Below are 25,497 nucleotides of genomic sequence, written 5' to 3' on the forward strand. Positions count from 1 at the left end.
GATTACATTACGATTCAGGGGCTGGCGCGGCCCCTGGGCCACCCCGGTTACGGGGAGCCTGCTCACTCACCCCGGGGCTTCCGCTCACCTCTGGCTCAGCAACAGCCATTTTTATTAGATATAAATTTTTCTTTGTGGATAGGAAATGGATTTGGCATGGTAATTTTGTTTGAATCTAAAAATATCAAGTTTTCTCATTGCATACTATCCATCTAGTTTTTTAAAATTGTACAGACTTTTTTTTTTTTTTCCCCAAGGGAGGGCGGGGAGGGGCGCAGGGAGCCAGAGAGAGAGAATCTCAAGCAGGCTCCAGCCCAGCGCGGAGCTCGATCTCACCACCCTGAGATCACGACCTGAGCAGAAATCGAGTCAGACGCTTCACCCACTGAGCCCCCCCCCAGGAGCCCCTAGACTATTTTCAGGTTAAGATGCCATCCCTTATTTTGTTTTCAGGTATGAATTCAGAGGAAGTAACAGGAGCAACCGACTTGGCACATTTGTAAGGGAACTCTTATTGTGGGTTGGTGGGCTTTGCCTTTGTCTCTCTCCGTGACATACGGAGGAGCCCTCTGATTACATGGTAGGAATTTTCCTACCTTGTCTGCCTTTTCCAGATACATCCTAGTTATAGCTGATGCTTCTCCCAGAAGACAGCTCCCGAATTAGGGGCCAGAAATAGTTGTGCAAATGACAGGTAGAGCTCGGGGACAACTCTGATTCTGGCTGTGGCCTGTCACCGTGTTGTACAGTGTCAGTGTTAACACTCCAGCTACACCAAGCCAGGAGTGAGTACTGATAGGGCCGTAGTGGGTGGGTAGGATCTGACTGGACAGGTGGTAGGTAGGTAGACAGACAGACACACATCACAGCTATCTGTATGTGCATATATGGGCAGAGCCTGGGCCTTCTGGAGGGAGGGTGAGCCCTGTCTGGTCATGCCCTCAGACACAGCTCCGTGTGTGTCTCTGGTCCCGGATTTGGCAGGCAAGCCCTCTGACTGGATCCCCCTATGGAAGGGTCTTTAAAACAATTCTCCCAGCAGAAGCCATTACTTTCCATTCCTAGGGCTGTGAGTTTGTGTGCCCTTCAGGACAAATATCTAGCGTTTATTTATTTATTTATTTTTTAAAGATTTTATTTATTTGACAGAGAGATAGAGTGAGTAGAGGGAACACAAGCAGGGGAGGGGGAGAGGGAGAAGCAGGCTTCCTGCCAAGCAGGGAGCCTGATGTGGGGCTCAATCCCAGGGCCCTGGGATCATGACCTGAGCCGAAGGCAGACGCTTAATGACTGAGCCACCCAGGCGCCCCGATACCTACCGTTTAAAAAATAAACTCCAATGTGTGGAGAAACTCAGTTTCTCTATTCTATCCTAATTCGGCACCTATGTTTAAGCTATAGTTTTTCTTCCTGAAAGTCCCTGATTTTGTTTCATGGGCTTTGTGCACAAGCTCGTAAGTGTTAAATGATAGTAAACCAAATAAGAATCTAATACATATTTTTTTCTAATTTGATTTTTTTTTTTAAAGAAATTCCTAGGCATTAAGGGGCCTTTCACTTCTGTGGATTTATTACAGGTGGGTGATGTCACACTAGCAGGCCTGCTTTCCAGCAGTGAGGCAACTTAAAGCCCAAACATTCTATATTATTTTATTCAAGTGATTAGATGTTTAGGTCAATAGCCGGTTGGAAAGACTTGATTCAATGTGGATCTTATTTGCCAGAAGAAAGAACCCAAGTGTCTTTGAGAGGAAATGCTCCCAGTGACCATTCTTTTAGGTGTCAGAGTTTCCAGAAGTGGTTCTCGCCAATTGTCAGGTTTTCAAATGGAAAAGAAACAATTCAGAGGAGGAAGTGCTGATCATTTTTGTCCCCCTTTGCTTCCTTCAGGTTTCCTTGCTTCAAAGAGGAACATTTCTGGGGTCTGTGTGTCTGGGGGTGGAAGAACTCCAGTAAGGTTTCCAGGGAGTCGGTAATGATGCAGACGTTGTGGGGGCTTCAGAAGAATTTGGATCCCGTGTGATGCGGTTGCATGCTGGGCATCCCCTTTAGGGAAGCAAGGGAAAACCGGTGGTTCTAGAGCCCCGAGAGCTGTTTTTCAAAGGCTTTCACAGACTGAAGGATGGATGGAGATAACATCCACCTTTTGGGGAGACTAATCCCCACGAATCTCAAAAGATAACAGCTGCCATAATAAGGCAAAAAGCCTCTGAGAAGCAGAAAGGGACTCTCAATTAAATACCCACTTTGGCGTTCCCATTCCCTCCTACGCATCCTGCTAAGAGGCACCAATCATGCCGTGTCATCTGTTTCTGTGCAGGCTTATCTACCTCAGGGCAGTGACTGCGTCTTATTTTGTTGTCTATTTCCAGGGTACAACACAGTGCCTAGCACGTGCTTCATTCCTGTAAATATTTAGGAAACTGAACTGAGAAGATGGGAGGGCGTAGCTAACCTCTAACTGAGAAATTGTCTGTGATGATTAATTTTGTGTCAATTTGACTGGGCCATGGGGTGCCCAGACATTTGGTCAAATTACTCTGGGTGTGTCTGTGAGGGTGTTTTTTGATGAGATTAACACTGAAATAGGTAGACTGAGTAATGCAGCTTGCACTCCCTAATGTGGGTGGGCTTCACCCAATTAGTTGAAGGTCTGTAGAACGAAAAGCCTGACCTCCCTCAAGTAACAGAGAGTTCGTCCTGCCTGATAGCCTTCAAACTGGGACATTGGCTTTTTCCTGCCTTTGGACTTGAACTGAAACATCAGCTCTTCCTGGGTCTTGAGCTTGCCAGATTTTGGACTAGAATGTACCATTGGCTCTCCTGGGTATCTCCAGCTTGTAGACTCACCCTGCAGATCTTATGACTTCTCAGCCTCCATAATTATGTGAGCCAATTCCTTATAACAAATCTCTTTGTGTGTATATATCTGTATTACACATGTATATATGGATCCTAGTAATGTGTATATATATATACACATATAAGTAGTATACGATGTATAGAGTATACTCTATACTATATAATATTATATAACATAGTATAATTAATATAATATAGTATATGGTATGTATATAGTATACTATACATAGTATACCAGAATGAATAGGATACATATATATATATATAAATGATCCTATTCGTTCGGGTTCTCTGGAGAACCCTGACTGGTGCATGGTCCGCGAGAGTTTCCTGAACTGAGGCATGAGGCAAGGGGCATGAGGCAAGCAGGGCTCTGTCTTAAAAAGGGCTTAGAAGTCCCTGGAAATGTGTTAGGACTCTTCTTGGAAAGGAAGCCTGTGCTTGGAAAAAATAAGTCACTTTGGCGGGGAGGACGGTTAAAGCAGGGGTCCTTCTCTGGTAACGTCCGAGGGGTGGCCCCGCATACCTGCAGGCCTGTCATGCTGCTGAGCAAGTCTGCACCTGTGGCAGAGGGGACCCTGCCACCAGCAGCCCTCCTTGTTCGCCCTCCCCTGCGCTGTGCTATCTTCTAAAGAAGTGTGATCAGAGGCTTCCAGAATATCAGGTTAATAGGGCAACAAATTATTTGTCTGCTTAATAGAACTCACAGGTCTCCTCCTACTAATAGTTTCCATGGGGGTGGGGGTGGCATCCCCAAGCCTTTGATCATCCAAGAGGTGATTTTTCTATGAGCGTCCCGTGATTCGGAAATGACATTTGCATAGAAACCAGCTCTCTGAATGACAAGGCAATTTTCAGTGTTTCCCGAATCCCGATTATTTCACGGAACCAAGGATGGCTGGATTCTGAACATACTACTGGCACAATTATTCTTGTTTGCTTGGAGGACTGGTTTAAAACCCACTTTTTTTTTTTCCTTTTATGAACTGGAATCTCAACTAAGAAAAGAAGAACACAGCCGTGTTTCCCCCAAAAAGTGTCGTGGGCTGCAAATGAAAACACTGTCTCTCTCGAGTGAGCCGGGGCTCCACCGAGTGAGCGGCACAGGGCGAGTGGCCGACTACCCCCCCACCGCCCCACCCCGAGTGGCACTACCCCAGTCGGCGAGGTGGCTTCCGCCCTCAGGTGGCTTGAAGGCCACTCTTGCTAGGAATCTACAAAGCACCCTTTTTTATCATAGCCCATGGAAGGGAAGTTCTTAGGAGAAATGACAAGGTGAAGGCTTTCCAGGTAGGATGATCCTTATTGTTTATGGATTTCTTAACCACAGGTGTCTAAGCACACAGTGAATTAATGGCATAAAACTGCCCCTATCACTTTACCTGCGGAGGTAAACTGAATGCGGCCTTTGGATCACGTTTTGTCGGAATAACGTTTTCTTCAAAATCCTTGCTCCCTTTACCACATTTCTTCAGCAGAAAATCTGACAAAAACTCCAGAGGTTTGTCCTAAAAAAAAACCACCCCCCCAAACCAAAAGAAAAAAGAATTTCCAGTTAAAACATTCACCTGGAAAACAGGTCAATACAGGTGCAGCAGAAAAGAGAGTATATTTTTAGTAGCGTTTTCTTCTTTCTACCTAATTAAAAGTCTAGAAAACAAAGTAAGTGTCATTCAATTAAAGTCTGTAAACGGGACTTTGTAGTTAATCCCTGTTCTCTTATTGTCACAATCCAATTAGGATGCTAAGGTCTTGTGGGGAAGGTCTCAAGATCTTCAGAACCAAAGTGGCCCAAAGTGGCCCACGTCAGTCTCGAGGCCAGATGAGGAACGGGGACACGAGGGAGCCTGCTTTCTCTGGGGGGACAGAAGCATGGGAGAGGCCCTGCAGCAGGATGACTGCGCAGAACAGCCTAGGACACCCCCACATTTGGTTCCCTCTCAGGCTAGAGGTTTGAGCACCAGCGAAATTACATCATACAAGATCATTTTAAAATAATTCGGTTGGGAGTAAGTACACTGAACCTACACCAAACACGTTTAGTAATTCTTTGGTCTTTCAGGAGACAGTGCAGGATCTTTCAAGACCTCGGGTCATCCCTGTGAACATCCCTGTTCATTTTACTCCCTGGGCTGACGATGGGTAGCTAGAACAGTGAGGAGCTGGGTCTTCAGAGAAGACAACTCATGGCCAACTGCAGCTTCTCAGACTCCGCCCTGTGCTCAGCTAACTCTGGAGATGCCTGCTGTTCACCCAGGCAGCCAACTTGAAACCAGAGCAGACCCCTGGTAGATAAAGGTCATGTACAAAGATGATGTTAAATTCATCCACAAAGTAGAATCACTACAGTGGAAGAGAAGGATTGAGAATCTTTCCGTGGAGAACTAAAGACCTTATGTAGCATCAGGTATGTTACTCTCATCCCTATTCCTATCCTGTTCTCCACTTCCCCGGAACAGAGCTGCATAGTTCATGGTCCTAGAGCCTTGCCATACGGGGTCCCGTATACTGTCTCTCCTCACTATTTCCTCATGCGTCGACTGACTTTTCTGGGAGAGTAGCCAAGATTGGTTTCCGAAAAAAATGCTTCTACATGCTTCCCCCATGCCTGTCCCCAACTAACTTATTGATTTGCTTATTTGTGTTTTTTTGTGTTCTCTTTCCCTTCCCCTCTCAACTAGCCTTTTTTGCCCTTCATCATTTTCTATCTGGTTTCATGCTTTCTTGGTTTTCCTATCATACTATTAATTGTTTAAACTGTTGAGTAATGTTTATGTGAAACATAAAGCCACTAACACGTTGTTTAAGGAAGTCACTTCTGACTGAAATTAATCACAAGACGGAAAACAGCGCACAATGTAAATACGTTTTAAATAACCTAGAAAATTTTCCCATTTGTCTATTTTTTAAAAAAGATTTTATTTATTTATTTATTTATTTATTTGAGAGAGAGAGGGAGAAGCAGGCTCCCGGCTGCCCATGCGGGGCTCCATCCCAGGACCCTGGGATCATGACCTGAGCTGAAGGCAGATACTTAAGCAACTGAGCCACCCAGGTGCCCTTATATTTGTCTATTTTGTGTACCTAATACATCTTGGGCCCAGAATCTCTCAGTGGCTGTTTTTACAACCTGATGTAATTCTCAGAGGAATTGTGTCTCCCAAGGGATAAACTGGTTAAAAAAAAAATCAGTGCAAACTAAAAACGTAAAGTGTTAGGTTTTTAAAGTTTGCTTTCTTCGAAGAAACACTCACAGAATTATCTTTTGTAAGTTCCATCAATCCATCTGCCAGAGCTTGTGCAATTTCTTGGTTATTCAGAATGCTAGCCATACTCATGTGGTCAAAAGTAAGCTGCCCTGTAAGTACATAAGGCCATATGCCTTGTAATTAATTGATGTAAGAGATGTGAGCAAGAACAACTCATTCCTCACAGTTGCTTTTTAGTGGATTAAAAAATGTGAAGCATAAAAATTAAAATTCTATTATGCCATGGGGATTATCCACCATGATAAAATATAAATTGAGCAAGCGTAACTAAATGTAAAGCATATTAAAAAGTACCCGCCCTGGTGAAGCTGATATTAAATAGAATCTATAAATTGGACAATAAGGAGAAAACAGGTGAAAATAAACCTTATAAGTTTAAATTTTAGATTCTCATTCCCACCAAAACTTCCTCCTCACACCCCTGTGTTTTTGAGTTCAAGACTTAAATAGTTTAAGTCTACAGCAAATAACATACAACCATAATTACACAGACATCTTTTTATATTTTTAATATTTTGAACAATGTGCATTTATATGCAAATAATTTTATTCCATCTAACTTCTCATTTCTTACAAATATCATCAAAAATACTTCTATCTTGAAAAAGCTAATTTTTCTGTTTTTCTCTTTGGTCCTTAATATCTATGAAAAAAAACAGGAGAAATAATTTCTCCCTGTTTATAGCCTTATAACCTTTTTAAAATATTGGTTGAACATCTACTAAATGTGGTCAAGCAGATAGTACATAAAACCAAGAAGACAGCTCCCTGTTTTGGAGACATTTATGTAAAGTGATGTAGGACATACATTGACATAAAATATCTACATGCATACTTGTGTGCTATTGCTCTTGTGTAGACAGTAATTGTCTGGGACCTTAATAAGAAGCAGGGTAGGGAGGGAAGAAGGAAGTAAGACATAACTAAATAATGACTTGATTTGGAGGGTATTTTAGTCAGATGGGAAGCGTTAGGGATAAATTGAATAGGTAGTTAAAGATGGGGGTGGTGGTCATTTACCCAGATGATAAATAAACAAAACAAACAATTTCATTTTAAAGAATGGACTGATTTAGGGGAAGATCTGGTTGCCACAGAAAATGGCTTCCAAGACTCTACTGTGATAGATTAGTCATGAGTAGGGAGTGCAAATGGGATGATAAATTCAGTGATGTCCAAGAGGCTCAGCAGAGGTCTGTGGAGCCCACCACCAAATTGAATATTTTATCTAGAAAATACATAGAACACAATTGTAGAACAACTTAAGTAATGGGTGTTGTGTCTAAGAGGAGCTTAACTTTTAGACCAAATTGTGGTGGGAAGAAGGGCAGAGCTCTCTGGCTTAGCAAACACTCAGTGAATTTTGTCTAGGTAAACCACTGATGGGCATAGGATTAGTAAGACACTACTATTTAAAAGGAATAGCTTCAGCATTTTGAAGATGAATATATTTTTTGTCAGTGGATAGTCCTTACATTTGAAAGGAGATATGGAAAACAAAGGAAAGTTTTACTGAACAGGTATAGAAGGCTGCTTTTGCTTGAGCCGTTCCTGACCTTGTATTCACTCCAGACAGGGAAGGCCCTTCATAATGAACCTGCAACAGAAGCAGCAAGAGTTCTTACCTATTATCCTGGCACTGATGTTCTTTTGCAACTCCTTGAAGAGAGGACTTAACTGTTTCCTTACTGATTTCAAGGTGTCTTCCAGACAATCCGTGAAACTGGACCACATCTGCAGCTTTGATTCACTGAAGTAGATGGAACAGGGAGCCCTTTCCCACGGTCTTCCCAGCCAATCACTAAGAACTGACATGATTTTCTCCTTTTATTATTGTGGGCTGGAGCTCAGATGAAAGAATTCTTCTTATTTATGGTACAACAAAAACTTAGCTGTATTTACAGCAGACTTATTCTCCTTTCTCATTAGAAGACTAAGAGAAACACCCATTAGCTGCTTTCAAAGGTAAAATTAGAAGCTCAAGAAGGACACAGTGAATAATTTCAAATGCCTATCTCTTCTTTGACAGATAAGGTTGACATGTTACATTTGAAATCAAAATTAAATAGCTGCTGGATTTGTATATCAGGAAGCAGAGTAGGCAAGAATGTGCTGCTTTTTCTTTACATCCTAAAATGAACATACAAGAAAACCCCACTCTGCCTGGTCTCCCCACCATGTCATCCAAAGTCATCTTGGGCTAGCCAACCCTGTGGCTTCCTTACATCACGTCAAGCTGCTCTCTCTCTCTAAATATCTCTACATGACTGTAGTGGGTGCTTAAGGATGTTCTCTCCTTGAAAGTCAATTACTGAATGATGCTGGGGCATGTTAAATCTGATTTTCTGTCCTCAATGGATAGATAGCCTTATTTGATTCCCCTCCCCTCATTTTTATTGATAAACATGTGCAACTCTTTATAACATGCTTTTCTAGAAGAAAACTAAGAAGAAGAGAGGGAAAAGGAAGATGAACAGAGGGAAGAGGAGACAGAGGAGGAGAAAAGGAACAAGACTCGCCCCATAAAGAACAGTGTTTGCACCCTGCTCCCCGCTGCAGGGCTGCCATTCTTTCTGCGCGAGGCCCAGTGTGCTATCTATCACTTGGTAATGTAGCTATAGAATTAAAATTAACAAGTGACTTCTGCTACAAAAATCTAGCAGGTCAATGTGCTTTTTTGTAGATACATGGAGTCTTTTCCCTTACAGGTTTCCAATCATGCCAATTCTCCCCAGGCTTGAAAGTCCCTTGGCATTTGGGATTAGAGACGTCAGGTTTTATATGGTTTCTACATGGCCCCAAACCCCGTGTAATAGGAGGCCAGGGAGTTTTAAAGGGGAAAATGGTTCTTGTTACTTTAGCAGAGCAGTGTGGTACTCTTGTTGGTCAGCCAATGCTACATTTGCATTTAATATCTGCAGCTTCAGTATCTAAATGAAACTTTCCTTTCAGGTGTATATTTTATCTTTGTTTTTCCTCTCAGATAATGCAATTGAATTGGAACCTGAGCAATCCCCTTCACCATCTCTTTATAGCTGCAATTCTTATTTCCAAAGGAAACCATATTGATTCTGTCTCACTAAGAAGAATTATTCTTGGTACTTGTTATTTCTCTAGATCAGCAACTATACATCTTTAACTGTTAAAAATGATGTTTTCAACAGAGTTTGTGTACATGATGGTTTGAAGCAAATATTTGTAATAAATAATCCCTTTCTAAGCACTTGAAAGGACACTGGACCATGGGAAATGACATAGTTTGGGTAGTGACAGCATTCCTTACGAGAGGGAATGGAAGACAGTCATTGACATGGGCCAGAACCAGTATTATTAGCTGTGCTTTGTCTTTTGGTGACCCCGGAGTTGAGGATGTTCCTGGGCACTGTGGTCAGCCCCCGCATACACTTACTGTGTTGGTAAGAGCCAGTTGCAATTCCAGTGGGGGCAGTAAAGAACGTGCCAGTTAGTTGAGACAGCTGGGAAAGAACTTCCATTCCTGCCTCTGCAGAGTCAAAAATACTTTCATTAGTTTACTCACAGGTTTTGCCTTGGAACAGTTAAGTACTGCTTAGGAGCGCTAAGCTGGCCAAGAAAGGTCCCTAGCATTTCTCATCTTCGATTCAAATCCCTCATGGAACAGTCCATAAGCACTTTCTAGCTCACCTCTAAGTGCTGAAGTCCAAACACTTAGTTAATGAGGACTAAACAACAGGGTGGAGAGACAGGGCAGGAAGGTTGACCTGGTGTTTATTTTCAAAGTTGGAATACTCAGGCCAAAGACAGAGAAAAATCTAATATATTTTCTAAACTAGTCTGACTCAAAGGAGAAGTCTCATTGTAAAAGGACAGATGTAGAACTGTTGAAACTGTTAAATATGATGGTCAAAATTTAGTGTGGTATTAATTTCACCCCTTCTTCAGTGACACAGCATAAAGATTGGATTCAGCATATAGAAGGAATTACTATGAATGAAACTAATATATTGGATTATGTATTTTAATTCTTTGTGGTCTAAGAATAAACAATTACTCCAAATTGGTTGGAACAAGATGGCGGTGGCTGAAAGGTTGGGATGTCTCTCATTTACTGGGGGTCTAATCTTTTAATTGGAATGGATCAATGAAATCAAATAGAGTCCACAGACCTACCTACATATATGTAGTCAATTGATTTCAACAAAAGATGCAAATGGAACACACTGTGAAAAGATAATCTTTACAAGGAATGGTGCTGGAAAAATTAGATATCCATACATTAAAAAAACATGAAACTTCAACCCATACTTTTAAAACTATATAAAACAAACAAATAAATCAATGGATCAGAAATCTAAAAGTCAAAACTATAAATAATTTAGAAGAAATTCTTTATTTCTAAAATAAAGAAAATCTTGTGAACTTTAGTCAGATAGTGTTCAGATATGACATTGAAGGTATAACCTATAAAAGAAAAAAAATAGATAAATTTGACTTCACAAAAATTAAGAACTTCATCTCCTCAAAAGGGACTGTTCAGAGAAGGAAAAGATAAGTCACAGACTGGGAGAAAATATTTGTAAATCACTTTTCTAGAATACATAAAGAGTTCTCAATAAGAAAAGAAACAACCTAATTTTAAACATGAGCAAAAGATTCGAACAGACACTGCACCAAGGAAGACCAATGAATGGCAAGTAAGTGCATGAAAAGATGTTCAGCATCATCAGTCATGAGGAAAATGCAAATTAAAACCACAATGAGATACTACTGCACACCCACTCGCACGGCTAACATTAAGAAGACCACGTACCCAATATGGGGGTATTACGCAACTAGAGTTCTCATACATTGCTAGTGGAAATGTAAAATTGTACAACCACTCCGGAAAACAGTTTCGCCAGTGTTTAAAAAGTTAACACCTATCATATGACCCAGGCATTCCACTCCTAGGTATTTATCCAAGAGAAATAAAAGCATATGTTCACACATAGGTTCATAGCAGCTTTCTAGGTTAAGACCCAGGAACTGGAAAGAACTCCAATATCTATCAACAAGTGACTGAATAAACAAATTGTGGTATATACATACAATGCAATAATTCCCAGCAATAAAAAAACAATGAGCCATTGATACAAGCATCAAACGGGTGGATCTAAAGTAATTCTTCTGAGGGAAAGAAGCCAGACAAAAAAGAATGCACCGTGTATGATTCCATTTATAGAAAATTCTATAAAATACTAACTAATGCATTGTGAAAGAAAGGAGATCAGCAGTTGATTCAAGATGGGGATGGGGAGAAGCAGGAGGAAAAAATTGCAGAGTGGCATGAGGAACATTTTGGGGGTGGTGAATATGTTCATTATCTTGATTATCTTATGGTTTCACAGGGTATGTATACCTATGTCAAAATTTATCCAGGTGCACGCTTTAAATATGTATAGTTTATTTAACGTCATTTACACCTTGATAAAGCTGCTTGAGAAATTTTTTAATTTTATTTATTTTATTATTTAGAAAGAGAATGTGAGTGAGCAGGGGGAGGGGCAGAGGCGGAGAGAGAAAGAGAATCTGGAGCGGACCCCTGCTGAGCAGCAGCAGTAACACCTGGGACCTTGTTAGAAATGAAAATTCTCAGCCCCCATGCCAGACCTAGTGAGTAAGAAATGCCAGGACGAGACCCCGCAGTGAGTACTTTAATATGCCTTCTAGGTGACTCAGATACATACTAACATTTGAGAACCACGGCTATAGTCAGTACATAGGTGTATCTAGGTTGAATGTCGACAGGGGAGGGCAACTTATGGTCTCTTCTTTAGCACAGGAGCTGGTACTACATGTGTTCCTGATTTGATAGGAATGACCCAATAAAGAGGGAGGGGTGAGGCTGTCGGAGAGAACTGAGCGTGGGAATGTGGTCGTGAGGAGGTGAAAGGCGGTGGGATGCTTGATCTCTGATTTGAGCAGAGCTGCTTCTTCCATCGTGACAGAAGGGAAGACAGAGAATAAAGGTAAGAGCTGGGGTAGGTGGTGGATTTGGTGGCGGGAGGGAAGTTCGGGGAGTAAAAGGTGAGGTCAACAGCTGAGAGAGAGGTTCTTGAAAGATCAAGGAAGGAAGAGAAGGGATGATATAGTCATCTCAGGGAGTGGGAAAGGAATTTTCCAAGGGAAGGTGGTAGGATTGCTTGTCAGTGCCACAGTCCCGTTTGATACTTAGGGCAGCAAAGTCAGGTTAGATGAATAAGAAAAGCCATAGTACTGTTTTCAACACAGCTGCTTCAGTGCAGACAGGCATAGAGAATGCAGGTGATGGTGTTTACGGAGTGCTGACATTTAGCCCGAGAATTCAGATTCTTTGCAAGAGAGTAATGATAATAACGAACCATTAAATCCAAGTTTAACAAAGAAGGAACCGAGGATGAAGGCAGGGTGACAGAGAGTGGAAAAGTGGGAGTGTCTTGAGGCAAAGAGCTGATAGAATAGGAATATTTGGAGCACGGTGTTTGGAATGTTAGGTGCATGTTTGGAAGTGGTACTCAGAAAAATGCCGGAGATCAAGCTCAGAGACCATATAGCTACTGGGGATGACAAGCTCCTGAGTGAGGCCTGAGGTGGCAGAAAGGAGATTTTTGGACTGAGAAGCTGGCGCCTTTCGTCTGAATCAGGGTCTTGACGGCTTGTCCAAGTGGAAATTGCATTTGATGAGGAGTTTGGGGATGAGCTGGGGGCCAAAATGGTGGTGAGAAACCTACTGTTGAGTGCCATCAAGTTTCACTTGAGACAGTTTTTATGTCACCAAATCTATTGTTTTCACCTTATTCTAGATCCCTTTCAATGCCTTACTTTCCCAAATCCTTTCTTTTTTTTCTACTCCAGTTAAAAAATTTGCTTTATGGGGTGCCTGGCTGGCTCAGTTGGTGGAGCATTTGACTCTTGATCTCAGGGTTGTAAGTTTGAGCCCCTCGTTGGGTGTAGAGATCACTTAAAAAAATGAAATCTTAAAAAAAAAAGTTGCCTTGCTCTCATTGTAAAAGTAATACTAGTTCATTACAGAAAATAGGGACATATAAGAGATAAAAGGAAAAAAGATAAAAGGAAAGAAGAGTCACTTATCCAACTGTTGTTTACACCTTGGTATACATCCTTCCAAACTCTTTTCTATACACTGCCAACCTCCCCCATACACACACAGGATTTAAACAAAGGAATCACACCATCCATATTCTAATTTCAAAAGTAGGAAATCTGAAAAACACATCTGGAGATAGATGCTGTTAATAATTGTGTTATATTTCTTCTTAGATGTTTCTATGCATATTTTCTATAGTTAAGATTACATAATTGTCATAACTGTGTAAAAAAAATTTTTTTTACGATATTCTGTAATTTGTTTTCTTTTAAACCACTTCCCATACTTCTGTTTTTCCCTTTCCCCTGGTTGAAGCCTGCCAGAGGCATACTTGGCCTGTGTGCATAGCTCAGTGAAATCCGAGGATTAGAACGAACTTTAAAACTCACAGTTCCCTAAGGGATGGGAAAAAGAAACTGAGAAAATTTAATTTTATACTCCCTCTGCCTTCCTCTGCTTGGCATTAAAAAAAAAAAAAAAGCCCATGAATGCAGAGCTTTTATTTAACAGATGTCTAAAAAGTGAATTTGTCTTAATGTTTCTAGAGTTTCTCTTCAAGTACTGAAATCAACTTTGAATTATAGTGACTGATACTAGACAGATGGGCACTTAAAATTGTATCAGTAACCTCCGGGATCAGCAACCAGTCTCCTCTTTACCAAGCACTTTGTCTGTTTTTAATATTCAAATATTATTTAAGTATTTATATCATTTATTTTTATCATGAGTATTTTTATAAGTGTATTTATTATAAGTATTTACATTACTTTGATACAAGTCCTGTAAGGTAAGGTACTATCATCCTAACTTCCATATGTGGAAACAGAGGTCCACAAACTTGCCTAAAGCCACACAGCTCAAGTGGCATGAGTGGGATTCAAGCCCAAGGTCCCTGGTCACCAAGTTCATGCTCATTCCTTCCAGGTTCAGAACACAGCAGGGAGGCTTTTCTCAGACCAACTGATGATGGTTTCAGGCATTTTCCCCTGTATAGCGGTGGCTGGTTTTACTGTGTTTTCCAGAAGAGCTACAAATAATATCCGTGGCTGGCTCGTGTCACTAGTGACCTTATTCTGCAGGGACAGGTTACACGGACCACTAATGCCAGCTCTTTTCCCCCTAAATACCTGGGTACGTGAGGTGTGAGGGAAAAGGGAGAAAGAGTAAAATGTGACTGAATCATTTCAAATATTCACAAAATATCACTGAGGTAGGCATGACCACTGCCTTTCCAAACTGACCTGATGCTCCAAGTGGTACAAAGAGGTCCACATGACCCCCTTCTTCTTCAGGGGCCACATAGCTTCCTAGTTTCTCCCAGAAGTCTCTCACTTCAGGCCTCAATAAATTTTTAGTACCAATTTTATAACCTGAGGAAGAACTCAAAATGTCATATTAGCTTGTGACATTATCATGAACAGAAACTCGAAGCACTCTGTGAAAATGTAACCATATTTCAAAAAGCCAGTGTCTGCTCGTAAGACTCCCGATCTGGAGGACGCCCCTGCTCCAGCGCTGGGCCATATCAAGGCCACAAAAGGATGCCAACATGGCCACACTCTCCTTCACGTTCTGGATTTATTGGACACTGCGCACCTAGATTTAGGACCTTGTCTCTTTGCCTCCACGGTGCAGCTGTGTGCATTACCAGGCTCACAGCAGGGCTCGGGGTAGATGGCTGGTCAAGTCCTGGGATTTTTGCCACCAAGTTGCACAGTAATAATTCAGTCTTCTGTTCTGAATGACTCCAGAAGATGGTAACCATCACTGAAACTCTCACTTCCTGGGAATTCTGTATGATGGACACATGAATCTGGCATGTGTCCAGACCCATTTCTAAAGGAGTCCCGGAGACTCTGAATTCTTAACTCCCAGTAAGGAAGTGAAAACAAAGTCAGGCAAGCATCCCAACATTTCACTTCTTTCCATCGAGAAGTCTAGATTCAGAATGGAAGGACCTCTTCAGATGACTGGAGGAAGAGATTTCATTTTGTTGTTGGTTTTAAGGCAAAAGCTCTTGGTGAAACACCAAAATTACATAGAGGGAAAATTTAGTTGTCAGGTATTTTGTTATGTTACTACTGATTTTAAAAAGAATATGATGTGGGGCGCCTGGGTGGCTCAGTCAGTTAAGCATTCAACTCTTGATTTCCGTTCAGGTCTTGATCTCAGGGTCATGAGATCCAGCCCTGCATCCGGCTCTGTGATGGGCATGAGCCTGCTTAAGATTCTCTCTCTCTCTCTCCCCCTCTTAAATAAATAAATAAATAAGAAAACAAGGAAAAGGCAGAGTTTGGAAATCTTTCTCATCTGCAGAACAAAAAGTTTGAGATGTTAGAAAACCCTAACAGGTACTTCTACTCTATAAGGGGTAAACCTACTACACTACAGTATAAATTTGTAATCGATACCTCTCCATCATTTAGAGAAAAGCTACCATGTAATTAATCATAAATGTAAAAATGTAAACCCCAATGAGTAGCTATGCTTTACTTTTGGGGGATATATAAAATTAGATGTGGAACACAACTTGTTCCAGGCATAGGCAAACTCAATAAGAAAAGACAAAAAAAAAAAAAAAAAAAGGCAAAGATAAATCAAAAGTAGTTTATTTTAGTTGATAAAATTTACCAAAACTATTCCAAGCATGCTGAGTTCTAGCTGTTAACAAGCCTTCTTGCTCAACTATAGACCCCAACAGTTAAAACCAGAAATAGACAAGACTGCTTAACTCATGCTTCAACTAAAACCCATTATGTGTATTTCTTATTGCACTTTCTTGAGACATTGATGAGATGTTTTGCAATGACTGGAACATTCCAATCAGGCCAGAAAAGCCCTGATAATAATGGAATGCCTAGAAGACCACACCCCACACCCACATGTCCCCTTCCCTGTCTGTGATCCTGGGCTGAACACATACTGACCCCCCACTCATGATCACGTGCTCCCTGCCTGCTCCCTGGCATATTCCCCCCTGAACTTGTCTCTATAAAACCCCAGTGTCCATCTTGCAGGTGGAGAGGTCAGTTGTGAAGGCTTGAGCCTGCTAGCTCCCCTGGCTACTGTCACCCAAAATACATTTTTTCCTTTCTTTTTTCCAAACCCTTGTCTCATGAGTGATTGGCTTCTCTTGCCATGAGTTTATCTGAGTTTGTTGGGCAATAGTGTTGACAAACCCAGCCAGGAGCTAAGCTTTCCATTTGTACAGCCCTTTTGGGATTCCCCTAGATGGAGCAGTTGGCCCCGGCAGAGCATCAGGCTCCCTGCTCATTTCCTGAGTTAGCAGCTGGGACAGGTCCCCGGGTAACATAGCCACAGAGGTAGTAGTTTGATGGGAGATTCAGGTACCCACTGTGCCATTTAAGGGTTCCCTGCCAGATGGATCCTTGACCATCTTATTCCCTTTCTTCCCTCATCTCACAGAGATGGAAGATTTCATGCTAGTAAATCTTAAAACCATTCTATTTTAGGTATAACAAGGAAAGATGTAAGTTATAGTATAAAGAAGAATAGAAACTGAAACTTTAATTCTAAAACGTTCATCATCTCCTTCCCTCTGAGAAGGATAACCATTGACATTTTTAAAAGATGACCCATAATAAGTTAATGATATCAGCCCATCCTTTTCTTTGCGGTATAAGCCATTTGGAAGTATGAAAAATGCTGTTTGTGCACACCAATTTATAGATCTTGGGTTTTGCTGCTATTACAATTGCTACACTTTCATCAAACTTAAAAACTTTTGTGCATGAAAGAACATAATAAACAGAGTAAAAGGCAGCATACAGAATGGGAGAAAATATTTGCAAATCATATCTGATAAGATTAATATCTAGACTATATAAAGAATGCCTACAACTCAATAAAGAATAGCAAATAAACCCATCAGAAAATGGGCAAAGGACTTCAATAGATATATATAAAGAAGATATACCAATAGCCAATAAGCATATGAAAAAATGCTCAACATCACTAATCAGTAGACAAACGCAAATCAGAGCCATAATGAATGTCATCTTAAACCCATTAAGATAGTTACTATCAACTAAGAACAAACAAAAACACAGAATATAACAAATGTTGGTGAGGATGTGAAGAAATTGGAGCCCTTGTGCACTGTTGGTGGGAGTGTAAAATGGTGCAGCCACATAGAAAATAGCATAGAGGTTCCTCAAAAAATTAAAAATAAAATTACCATGTAATTCTGCAATCCCACATATGGCTATATATCCAAAGGAATTTAAAGTAGAATCTCAAAGAGATATCTGCACACTCATGTTCGTAACAGTGCTATTCACAATAGCCAAGAGGTGGAAGCAACCTAAATGGCCATCAGCAAATGAAAGGATAAACAAAATGTGGTCTATACATACAAGGAATATTATTCAGCCTTAAAAAGTGAAGGAAAGCCTGTCATAAGCTACAACGTGGATGAAACTTGATGACATTATGTTAAGTGAAATAACCACAAAGTTAAATACTGTATGATTTCACTTATATAAGATATGTAAAGTAGTCAAACTGATAGAAACAGAAAGTAGAAGGGGCTGGAATAAGAGGGAAAACGGAAGTTCTTGTTTAATGGTGTGCTGGTTAATTTTACATGCAAACTTGACTGGCCACGAGTGCTCAGATATTTGGACAAACATCATTTTGGGTGTGTCTGTGAGAGTGAAAATAAGATTAATGTTTGAACAGGCAGACTGAGTAAAGCAGATTACTCTTCCCAGTGTGGGTGGGCCTCACCCAATCAGTTGAAGGCCTGAATAGAACAAAAAGGCTGACCCTCCCTTGAATAAGAGGGAACTCCCCCTGTATGACTGCTTTGAGCTGGGATATCAACTCTGTTAGCAAAGTGAAACTTAAATAGTGCTCTGAAAGTCATACACGTGGACAAACACCACATTGGTGCAAAGTTGTTTGTTGTTTCCAATCTCCAGGCTTACCTTGGAGTAAATTGATTTCTCTGCTGTCTCCATCACTAAATATCCCCATACTCTGTACCTTCTGTCCATCCAGAGCTTTTTCTATGAGATAAAGCAGGCTCTCCAAGGTTAAGCCGCTATGTTCGTACACCACAGAAATGATACCTGCCTTAATGCTGTCCACCACCATCTAGAAAATGAAACCAAAGCCCATTATTTTAGAATATTTATTAATAAAATAAATACAGCGGGTATGTAATCTGCTGTGATTTTTAAACACTTTTTTCCAGAAATTATAGAAAGAGGAAGATAAGCTTTATCATTCGTTGGCTTCTTTTTCAATGATTTTCTTTTCTAATTATAAGAGGAGAAAATTAAGTACACTTCTAACTCCAGCACTCAGAGATAAATACTATTAACAAGTTAAATTATTTTCTTCCAGCCTTTTTATCTTTGTACATACCCATGAAGAGACATATATGCAACTCAAAAAATAATCAAATTGAGATCATATGATTTTGCAATGGCCTTTTAAAATAGATTTAAAGTTTTCCTCTTAATCATGAATTTCTGAATTATCAATATTGATTGATTAAATATTTGCCATTTAAATAAATATGAAAACCACTGTGCTTTGAACTCAGCAACCAAATGGACTTTTCATTGTGATAAAGTTAATTCATGAGCAGCAGACAAGTTGGAAAGTCATTAAAGTCGATGATTTTTTTTTTTTTCTCCCAAACCTCATGCCACTTTCTGAAGGTCACAGTTCAAACTGAGCAGAGGACTACCACATGGTTATGTCCTACTTTTTGCTTAAACACCCATCACATTCATAATAAAATAAGTAATCATGGCATAGACTTATGTAAAGAAGACAAATAGGAGAATAGACTTACTTTGAACTGGATTTTTCACCCATACTCTGTCACTGGTTATCCTTTGTGCCCAGCCTGATGCCCATTATTAGACATTAGGGACTCTATTTGGGGCCCACATGGAGATCAAAACTCTGATCTTGCTTTCATGTGGATCCACGAAGCTGGCTGGTTGTAAATGATCAGAATCAATTTCTAGGTGCCCAGAAAGAATACTGAATTCATATCTTGAAAGCAACCATTTTGTTACAAATAGGAATTTTTTAAAAAAACTTTCTAAGTAGGCCAATGAATATAACCTACTGAATGTCATCCTTTACGTATGTCCTTCTTTGTGTGTCATATATACATATATACACACATATCTATAAAAATAGAGGCTTCCTATGTCTTCTTTGTGCTTCCTTTATTTTTCTTATTATATTAAAATTAAAATATGTAACTTCATTATAGAAAGAACATAATTTAATGACACCCTCCTTTAATAGCCCACAAAATAGGATTTCTGACATTTTTCTTTTGAGAAATGATGGTTATATGATAGTATTTAATTCCTTGGGCAAAGAGGTTTTAAAATAATCCTAATCACCTTGCTCCTTTTGGGGATAAGTGCAACAAGTTCAGTTCAATAAGGATTCACTGGAGTTTTGGCCTTTAATGCTTTTTTTAAAAGTAATTTTGATTTATGGTTATCTTTATTGCTTCTGATTTTTAAAAGTGCTCTGGGTATGTAAATTTCCACTTAGACCATTTTCCTTTTAGAAAAGAAATCATTTTCATACACATGGTGGTCAAAAGATTGCTATACATCTTCTCATGTAGATGGAAAAAAAAAAAAAAAACCCGATTCAGAAAAGGGCAGGCCTCCTAACATACTCCGTACCTCGCATGCAGGAATCCGAGATGATATTAATAAGAAGTGGGGCTGGGAAGCATATGAAGAACTGTTATCATTTTTATGAACTCCATGCCAAGTTTTCTTCAATAAGAAAGGGTAGGAATGGCTTCCAGAAACATTGCTTCTATAGGGAAAAGAAGGAAATAAGTGAAATTTAAATTTCCTATTAGTTGGATTTTGATAACTGAGCACCAACCTGTTGTCTGGGCATCAGGTATACTGAACAAGGCATGTGGCCTTCGGACCTCAGTCTCTCCCTGCAGTTTTTGGGGACAGCGGCAAATGGGGCTCCTGGGTGGGGTGGGGCTGGGGCTGGCCTCTGGGTCTCTCCTCCTCTGTCCATGGGGTACTAGAAAGGTCTCCTGGAACTTATTTAGCTTTTGTTGGGTACTTAAAATGAATGTAGTGACATACTTAGGGGTTCAAAATGACATTTTAAAAAGGAACAGCTGAGAGATTTAAAATTTCCTAGATCATCTGGTCCTCAGAGCTTTCTAAATAATATCTCCATTCTCTTACCCTTACCCCCATATTCCCATTTGGATATGCTTACTCCATGAAAAACATTTCTGAAAAAAAATGTTACTTTTGCTCAATAACTTTGCATAGAAAATGTACTACATCCCAGCCTCTTTGCAGGACCGAGAATATTTGAAATGTAAAATTTGAATGTTACAGATTTCCCTCTTCAGAAAACATGTCAAAGACCACTGCTCTGGAAGATTAAAGAGTTATTTCTATTGCTATCTTGTAGGATATGAGTCAGATAATTATACAAGCTCCCTGCGTGTTAGCTAAATTATTCTAGAATGAATTTTTGGTATCATGGGATGGTCTTGAGCCTTCAGGAGATGGAGGTTTGCTTACCGCTTGGGCAAAGCTTCTAATGATGCCAAAACAAGCTGTTTCTCCAAAGCTTCATGTAATCCCACTCGATCCCTCAGAGCCTGGGAGAGACGTGGCTGGCGTTTGGATTTTAACAATCTAGAGCAGCATGTTCCGCTCACCCAAGGGGGTCGAACTTTGAATAACTCCTCTGAAAAACAAACAGCAGCAGGCTACATTGTTTACTTCATGCTTCTCTCCGCCAAGTCTACGTAGATAAAGGCATCAAAAATAAAGCTGTACCAGGGCACTATTCCAAATGGCAATAATTATAGCCCTTTTTACAGACTCTGTTTGGATTTCTTATCCTCTCAGCACTGGGGCTCCAAGTTACCAGTCATGTCAGGTCAGGAAACAAAGCTCAGAGAACAAGCACCTCTTTTCTTGTGGAAACCAGTTAATCGATTTATAGGCTTCACATCCATTTCTGCCCTTCTTCTTGGCTTCAAGTAATCTCCCATTTGTTATGATCTCACAGAGGGTGAGTCAGTGAAAAAAAGATGGCAGGACTCAAATCACTTGTTGTTCTGTTGTGCACTGTGCAAATCAGAAGGCTTCGCTGAGAGAGGCTCTTATCCCTCTTCCCTTCCCACTTTTCTTCTTTTAATGCCATTCTTCCTGCTTCCAATCCCAGTTGCACTTCTCCCCTCTGTTGCTAATCCCAGTTCTTCCGTCCTGAACCTATTTATTTGCTTTTGCCTGTGTTCCTAGTTACCTCTCTTTGTTTGTTTTTCATCTCATAAACCTGAGATTTACCAGAGCAATAAGGGAGGCACTGATACTTGACTTTCTGTATTTCATCTGAAATCTTTTTTTCTTATTCATTAATTTGAAACATAGTGGGGGGTAGGGGAAGAGCTTGTCTGGAGTATCCTTTAGAGCATGCCACCCACACACTTCCAGAAAGACCTAGCTATCCTCCTCTGTGGGAATCTGTATGTAAATCCATTTGTTTCTACAATAGTTGGGTAAGATATCGTTTTAAAATGATACTCACTCTTACGTAGTGCAATTTTCTCCCAAATTATTTTTCTTAAGCACTTTTCTCTTTGTCTCTCCTGCAGCTCCTCATCTTCTGTTTTGGGTTCGTTCAGGGTCCCATAGATAGCAGTGGCTTCCCTAGGTATTAGCCAATCTAAGCTGGACACACAAGCAATGTAATGATGCTTCCAAGCACCATACTCATTATCTGTTGGCGTATAGGGCAGAAACCACCCAAACCTAATGCATTTAGGCATCCATAAGCAGTCCTACAGAAAAAGAAATGAGAAATATAAACTGCAAGAAATTTTTAAGGACCATTTCCTAGTAATAATGTTTCCGGGTATGCAGATAATTTTTCTTTACATTGGGATTTCTGGTGCAGCTGACTTGTTATCTAAATTTGACACTAACAAATAAGAAGCATACCTCACTCCATACAAAAATAGTCTTTGATGACAATATATGTTATATATGAATATATGTATTAGCCATCTTTGTACACGTGCTCCCATAGCATTTGGTTAACCCGAGATTCTGAGAATTCTGCTACTAGCAACAGTGTATCAGTTTGTTTCACACCAAACCTCCCACTGGGAACACCTTTGGTTGAACCATATGATATTGCCAATATGCAAACAGCTTTGATATATGGAAACAGCAAATTTCATGTGGTTTAGTTGAATTAAGCCTCTAGACAAAATACTATAAAACCATTATTTGAAGGCAGATAGAGCTACCAGTGCACTGGGGGCTCATGCGCTCACGACCCCAGAGAGAAGGGACACCCAAGAGGGAAGGCCAGTATCTGGCATGACTTTTCACTTCAAGGCATTTGACAGTTCCAAAGTCAAGCTCAGGCTGAGAAGCAGAGCAGAAAGTTACAGCTGAATGACATGGAAGCTAAAAAGAATTTTATGCATTCTCACAAGGAAGAGAGGAAACAAATTTAAATTCAGCGCCCACTAAGGGGAAAAGCCCTAGTAATCACACCAGGCCATCCGCTGAGATCGCTATCAGTGAGGGTCAGGAATTAGACAAACTCTCACAAAGACCGAAACTAGTTTTAAAATCTCTCCTTCTCTGATTGGATTTAAGTGATCTATTCCTAGCCTAACCAAATGCCAGAAGCAAAAGCAAATTCTCTCGGGAGGAAGGAAACATCATCCAGAGGCTCAAATTATTGCATCAAAATTTTGTATCCAGTATCTGGTACTCAATCAAAAATACCAGGCACATAAAAGGATAACAATTGTTTCTCTTTTTGTCTTTTATTATTAAGTAGAGAGAGACCCTCAGGAGAGCCATACGTTATAATTGTTAGGCATGAAACTAAAAAATAAACAACCCTATAATTAATGTCTAAGAAGTTAATTATCTAGGTGAGAAATTTTGGCAAAATAATCAAATCAACATTCTAGAACTGAAAAATATAATAACTGACATTTAAAACTCAATGGACCAGTTTAAAAGCAAATTAGAATCCAGCTAAAGAGATAATTAGTAAACAAAAAGCTAGAAGCAAAATCCAGGCAGAAACACTGAAGGCCAAAATGATGGAAAAGACACATAAGAGAACATGAAACTTGTGGGAGATGGTGAATCAGTCTAACATGTAAGTATTGGAATCCCACAAGAAAAAGAGCGAAAATGGGGCAGAAGCAATATATAAGGAGATAGCCTGTGAGAACTTTTCAAAACTGATAGGCATTAAATCTCAGATTCAAAAATCACCAAAAAACTCAAAACAGGAGAAACACACACACACACACACACACACACACACACACTTCTGGGTATATCATAATAAAATTGTGTAAAACAGAAGACAAGACAGAAAAAAAAAGAATCCTAAAAGCAGCTAGAGAAAATAAAAATATTACCATTAAAGGAACAACAATAAAACTTCCTACTTCTCAAAAAAAAAGAAAAAAAAGGTTATGGAAGCCAGAGAACAATAGAAAAATTTCAATGTTCTATAAAATTAATTGCCAACCTAGCGTTCAAATTCCCTGTGAAAATATCCTTCAAGTATAAAGGTAAAATCAAGATTTTCAGACAAAAATAAGAGAATTTGTCAGAAGCAAGTTGCACTAGAAGAAAAATTCAAGAGAATTCAAAAGGAAAATGAGCCCAAATGGAAACTCAGATATACAGGAAGATATGAAGAGCAACAGAAAAAGTAAATATGTGGTTACTTGTAAGTAAATATTAACTATATCAAATAATAGTCTTGTGAGGTGTATATATATATATACACATATAAATTTAAATGTGTATTTTGTGTGTGTGTATGAAATTAAAATATTTAATAGCATTGAAACTGGGTGGGGAGGGGATTGAGGGGAGTAGATAGAGTTAAAGGGTCCTAAGCTCCTTGCATTATCTCAGAAGTGGTTAAAAAAAAAAAAAGCCATGGATGAGTGCTGTAATCTCTAATATAGCCATGAGAGAACTGCTAAATAATTTATAATTAACAATCTAAAAAACACTTAAGTACTCCAAAAGACAAAGAGAAACAAAACAAAACACCTGGAACAAACAAAAAATACATAGTAAAATGGTGGACTTAAGCTTAAATATATCCATATGTACACAAATGTAAATAGAAAAATTACCCCAGCTAAAAGCGAAAGATTGGGAAGGAAGCTACCCCGATTGCCACATGACAGAATACAGTGGTATCTGGGCCCTATTACTGAGAAGTGACAAGTAGTAAACCTGTTCAGTTAGAAACTTCCAGGGCCAGCTGACTTGTGCAGATGCACACAAATCTTTTGGATTCAGAAAGGAAAAGATATAGAGAGAAATGAAGCGTGGTAACACTGTAGAGAAATCCACTTTGGCCACTTGCGTCCTTTCTGAAAACCAGTCTTGGACAAACCTAAAAAGAAAGACACAGAAATGTAGTTCAGAACACTAGTGTCTAAAACCGACAAAAAATCCAGTATAAATATTGGTCCTTGTTCTTTCTAGAATCTTCTAACTATATTAAAAAAATGAAATCCTAAATAACACAGGGCTAGATTTTTTAAAATACTGTATCTACTTTCACTGATCCATTCTAAAGAGGAAATGAATAATAAAAATATCTAAAATCCACAGGAAAAAAATCTGAAATAAACAGTTATTTAAGCTGTAAGTGTGGGTTTTCTTTTTTAACCCCAAATTCAATAAATCAGCAAGTCCTGTCAGCTCTACAAATACGTATCCCCAAATCCAACCACCTCTCCACGTCCACTGCTGTCACTCTGGGCAAAGCATGTCCACCTCGTCCCTGCACAACTGCAACAGCTCCTCCCGATGGTCTCCCTGCTTCTGCTCCTCTTCCCAGAGCCCATTCTCTACACAGCAGACCAAGTGGTTTTTTAAAAAAATGTAGATTAGATAACGTCACTTACACAAGTAAAACCCTATGACTTCCCGGTGCAATTAGAATAAAAACCTATAGTAGCCACATCACACTTAGTGGCGAAATATTAATTCCTTCCCCTTAACATCAGGATCAAAGCAAGAATGTTCACTCTCACCACTTCAATTTAACAGATACTGGAGGTCTTAGCCATTTCAACAAAGCAGGAAAAAAGTAAAAAATATACATATTGGAATGGAAGCAGTGAAACTGTCTCAATTCATGTATGCGGAATTTACAAAACAATGATTAAGAACAACTCAGAAATCTACAAAGCAA

At 39.8% G+C, this 25,497-nt stretch overlaps 1 protein-coding gene across 1 annotated transcript in view; it reads right to left on the reverse strand.

Annotated features, from left to right (window-relative positions):
* ECT2L (epithelial cell transforming 2 like) overlaps window positions 1-25,497 on the reverse strand; it is a 72,575-nt gene that overhangs the window by 20,336 nt on the left and 26,742 nt on the right. Inside the window, exons 4-13 of the mRNA XM_032407790.1 lie at window positions 24,528-24,690; window positions 21,823-22,075; window positions 20,808-20,976; window positions 19,926-20,064; window positions 18,186-18,354; window positions 14,478-14,606; window positions 9,541-9,633; window positions 7,757-7,939; window positions 6,117-6,220; window positions 4,245-4,370 (exon numbers count right to left, since the gene is read on the reverse strand). Coding sequence (XP_032263681.1) covers window positions 4,245-4,370; window positions 6,117-6,220; window positions 7,757-7,939; window positions 9,541-9,633; window positions 14,478-14,606; window positions 18,186-18,354; window positions 19,926-20,064; window positions 20,808-20,976; window positions 21,823-22,075; window positions 24,528-24,690 — 1,528 coding nt within the window. The remainder of the gene's footprint in view (window positions 1-4,244; window positions 4,371-6,116; window positions 6,221-7,756; window positions 7,940-9,540; window positions 9,634-14,477; window positions 14,607-18,185; window positions 18,355-19,925; window positions 20,065-20,807; window positions 20,977-21,822; window positions 22,076-24,527; window positions 24,691-25,497) is intronic.

Source organism: Phoca vitulina, unplaced genomic scaffold (genome assembly GCF_004348235.1).
Source record: "Phoca vitulina isolate PV1807 unplaced genomic scaffold, GSC_HSeal_1.0 scaffold9, whole genome shotgun sequence".
NCBI classification, from domain to species: domain Eukaryota; kingdom Metazoa; phylum Chordata; class Mammalia; order Carnivora; family Phocidae; genus Phoca; species Phoca vitulina.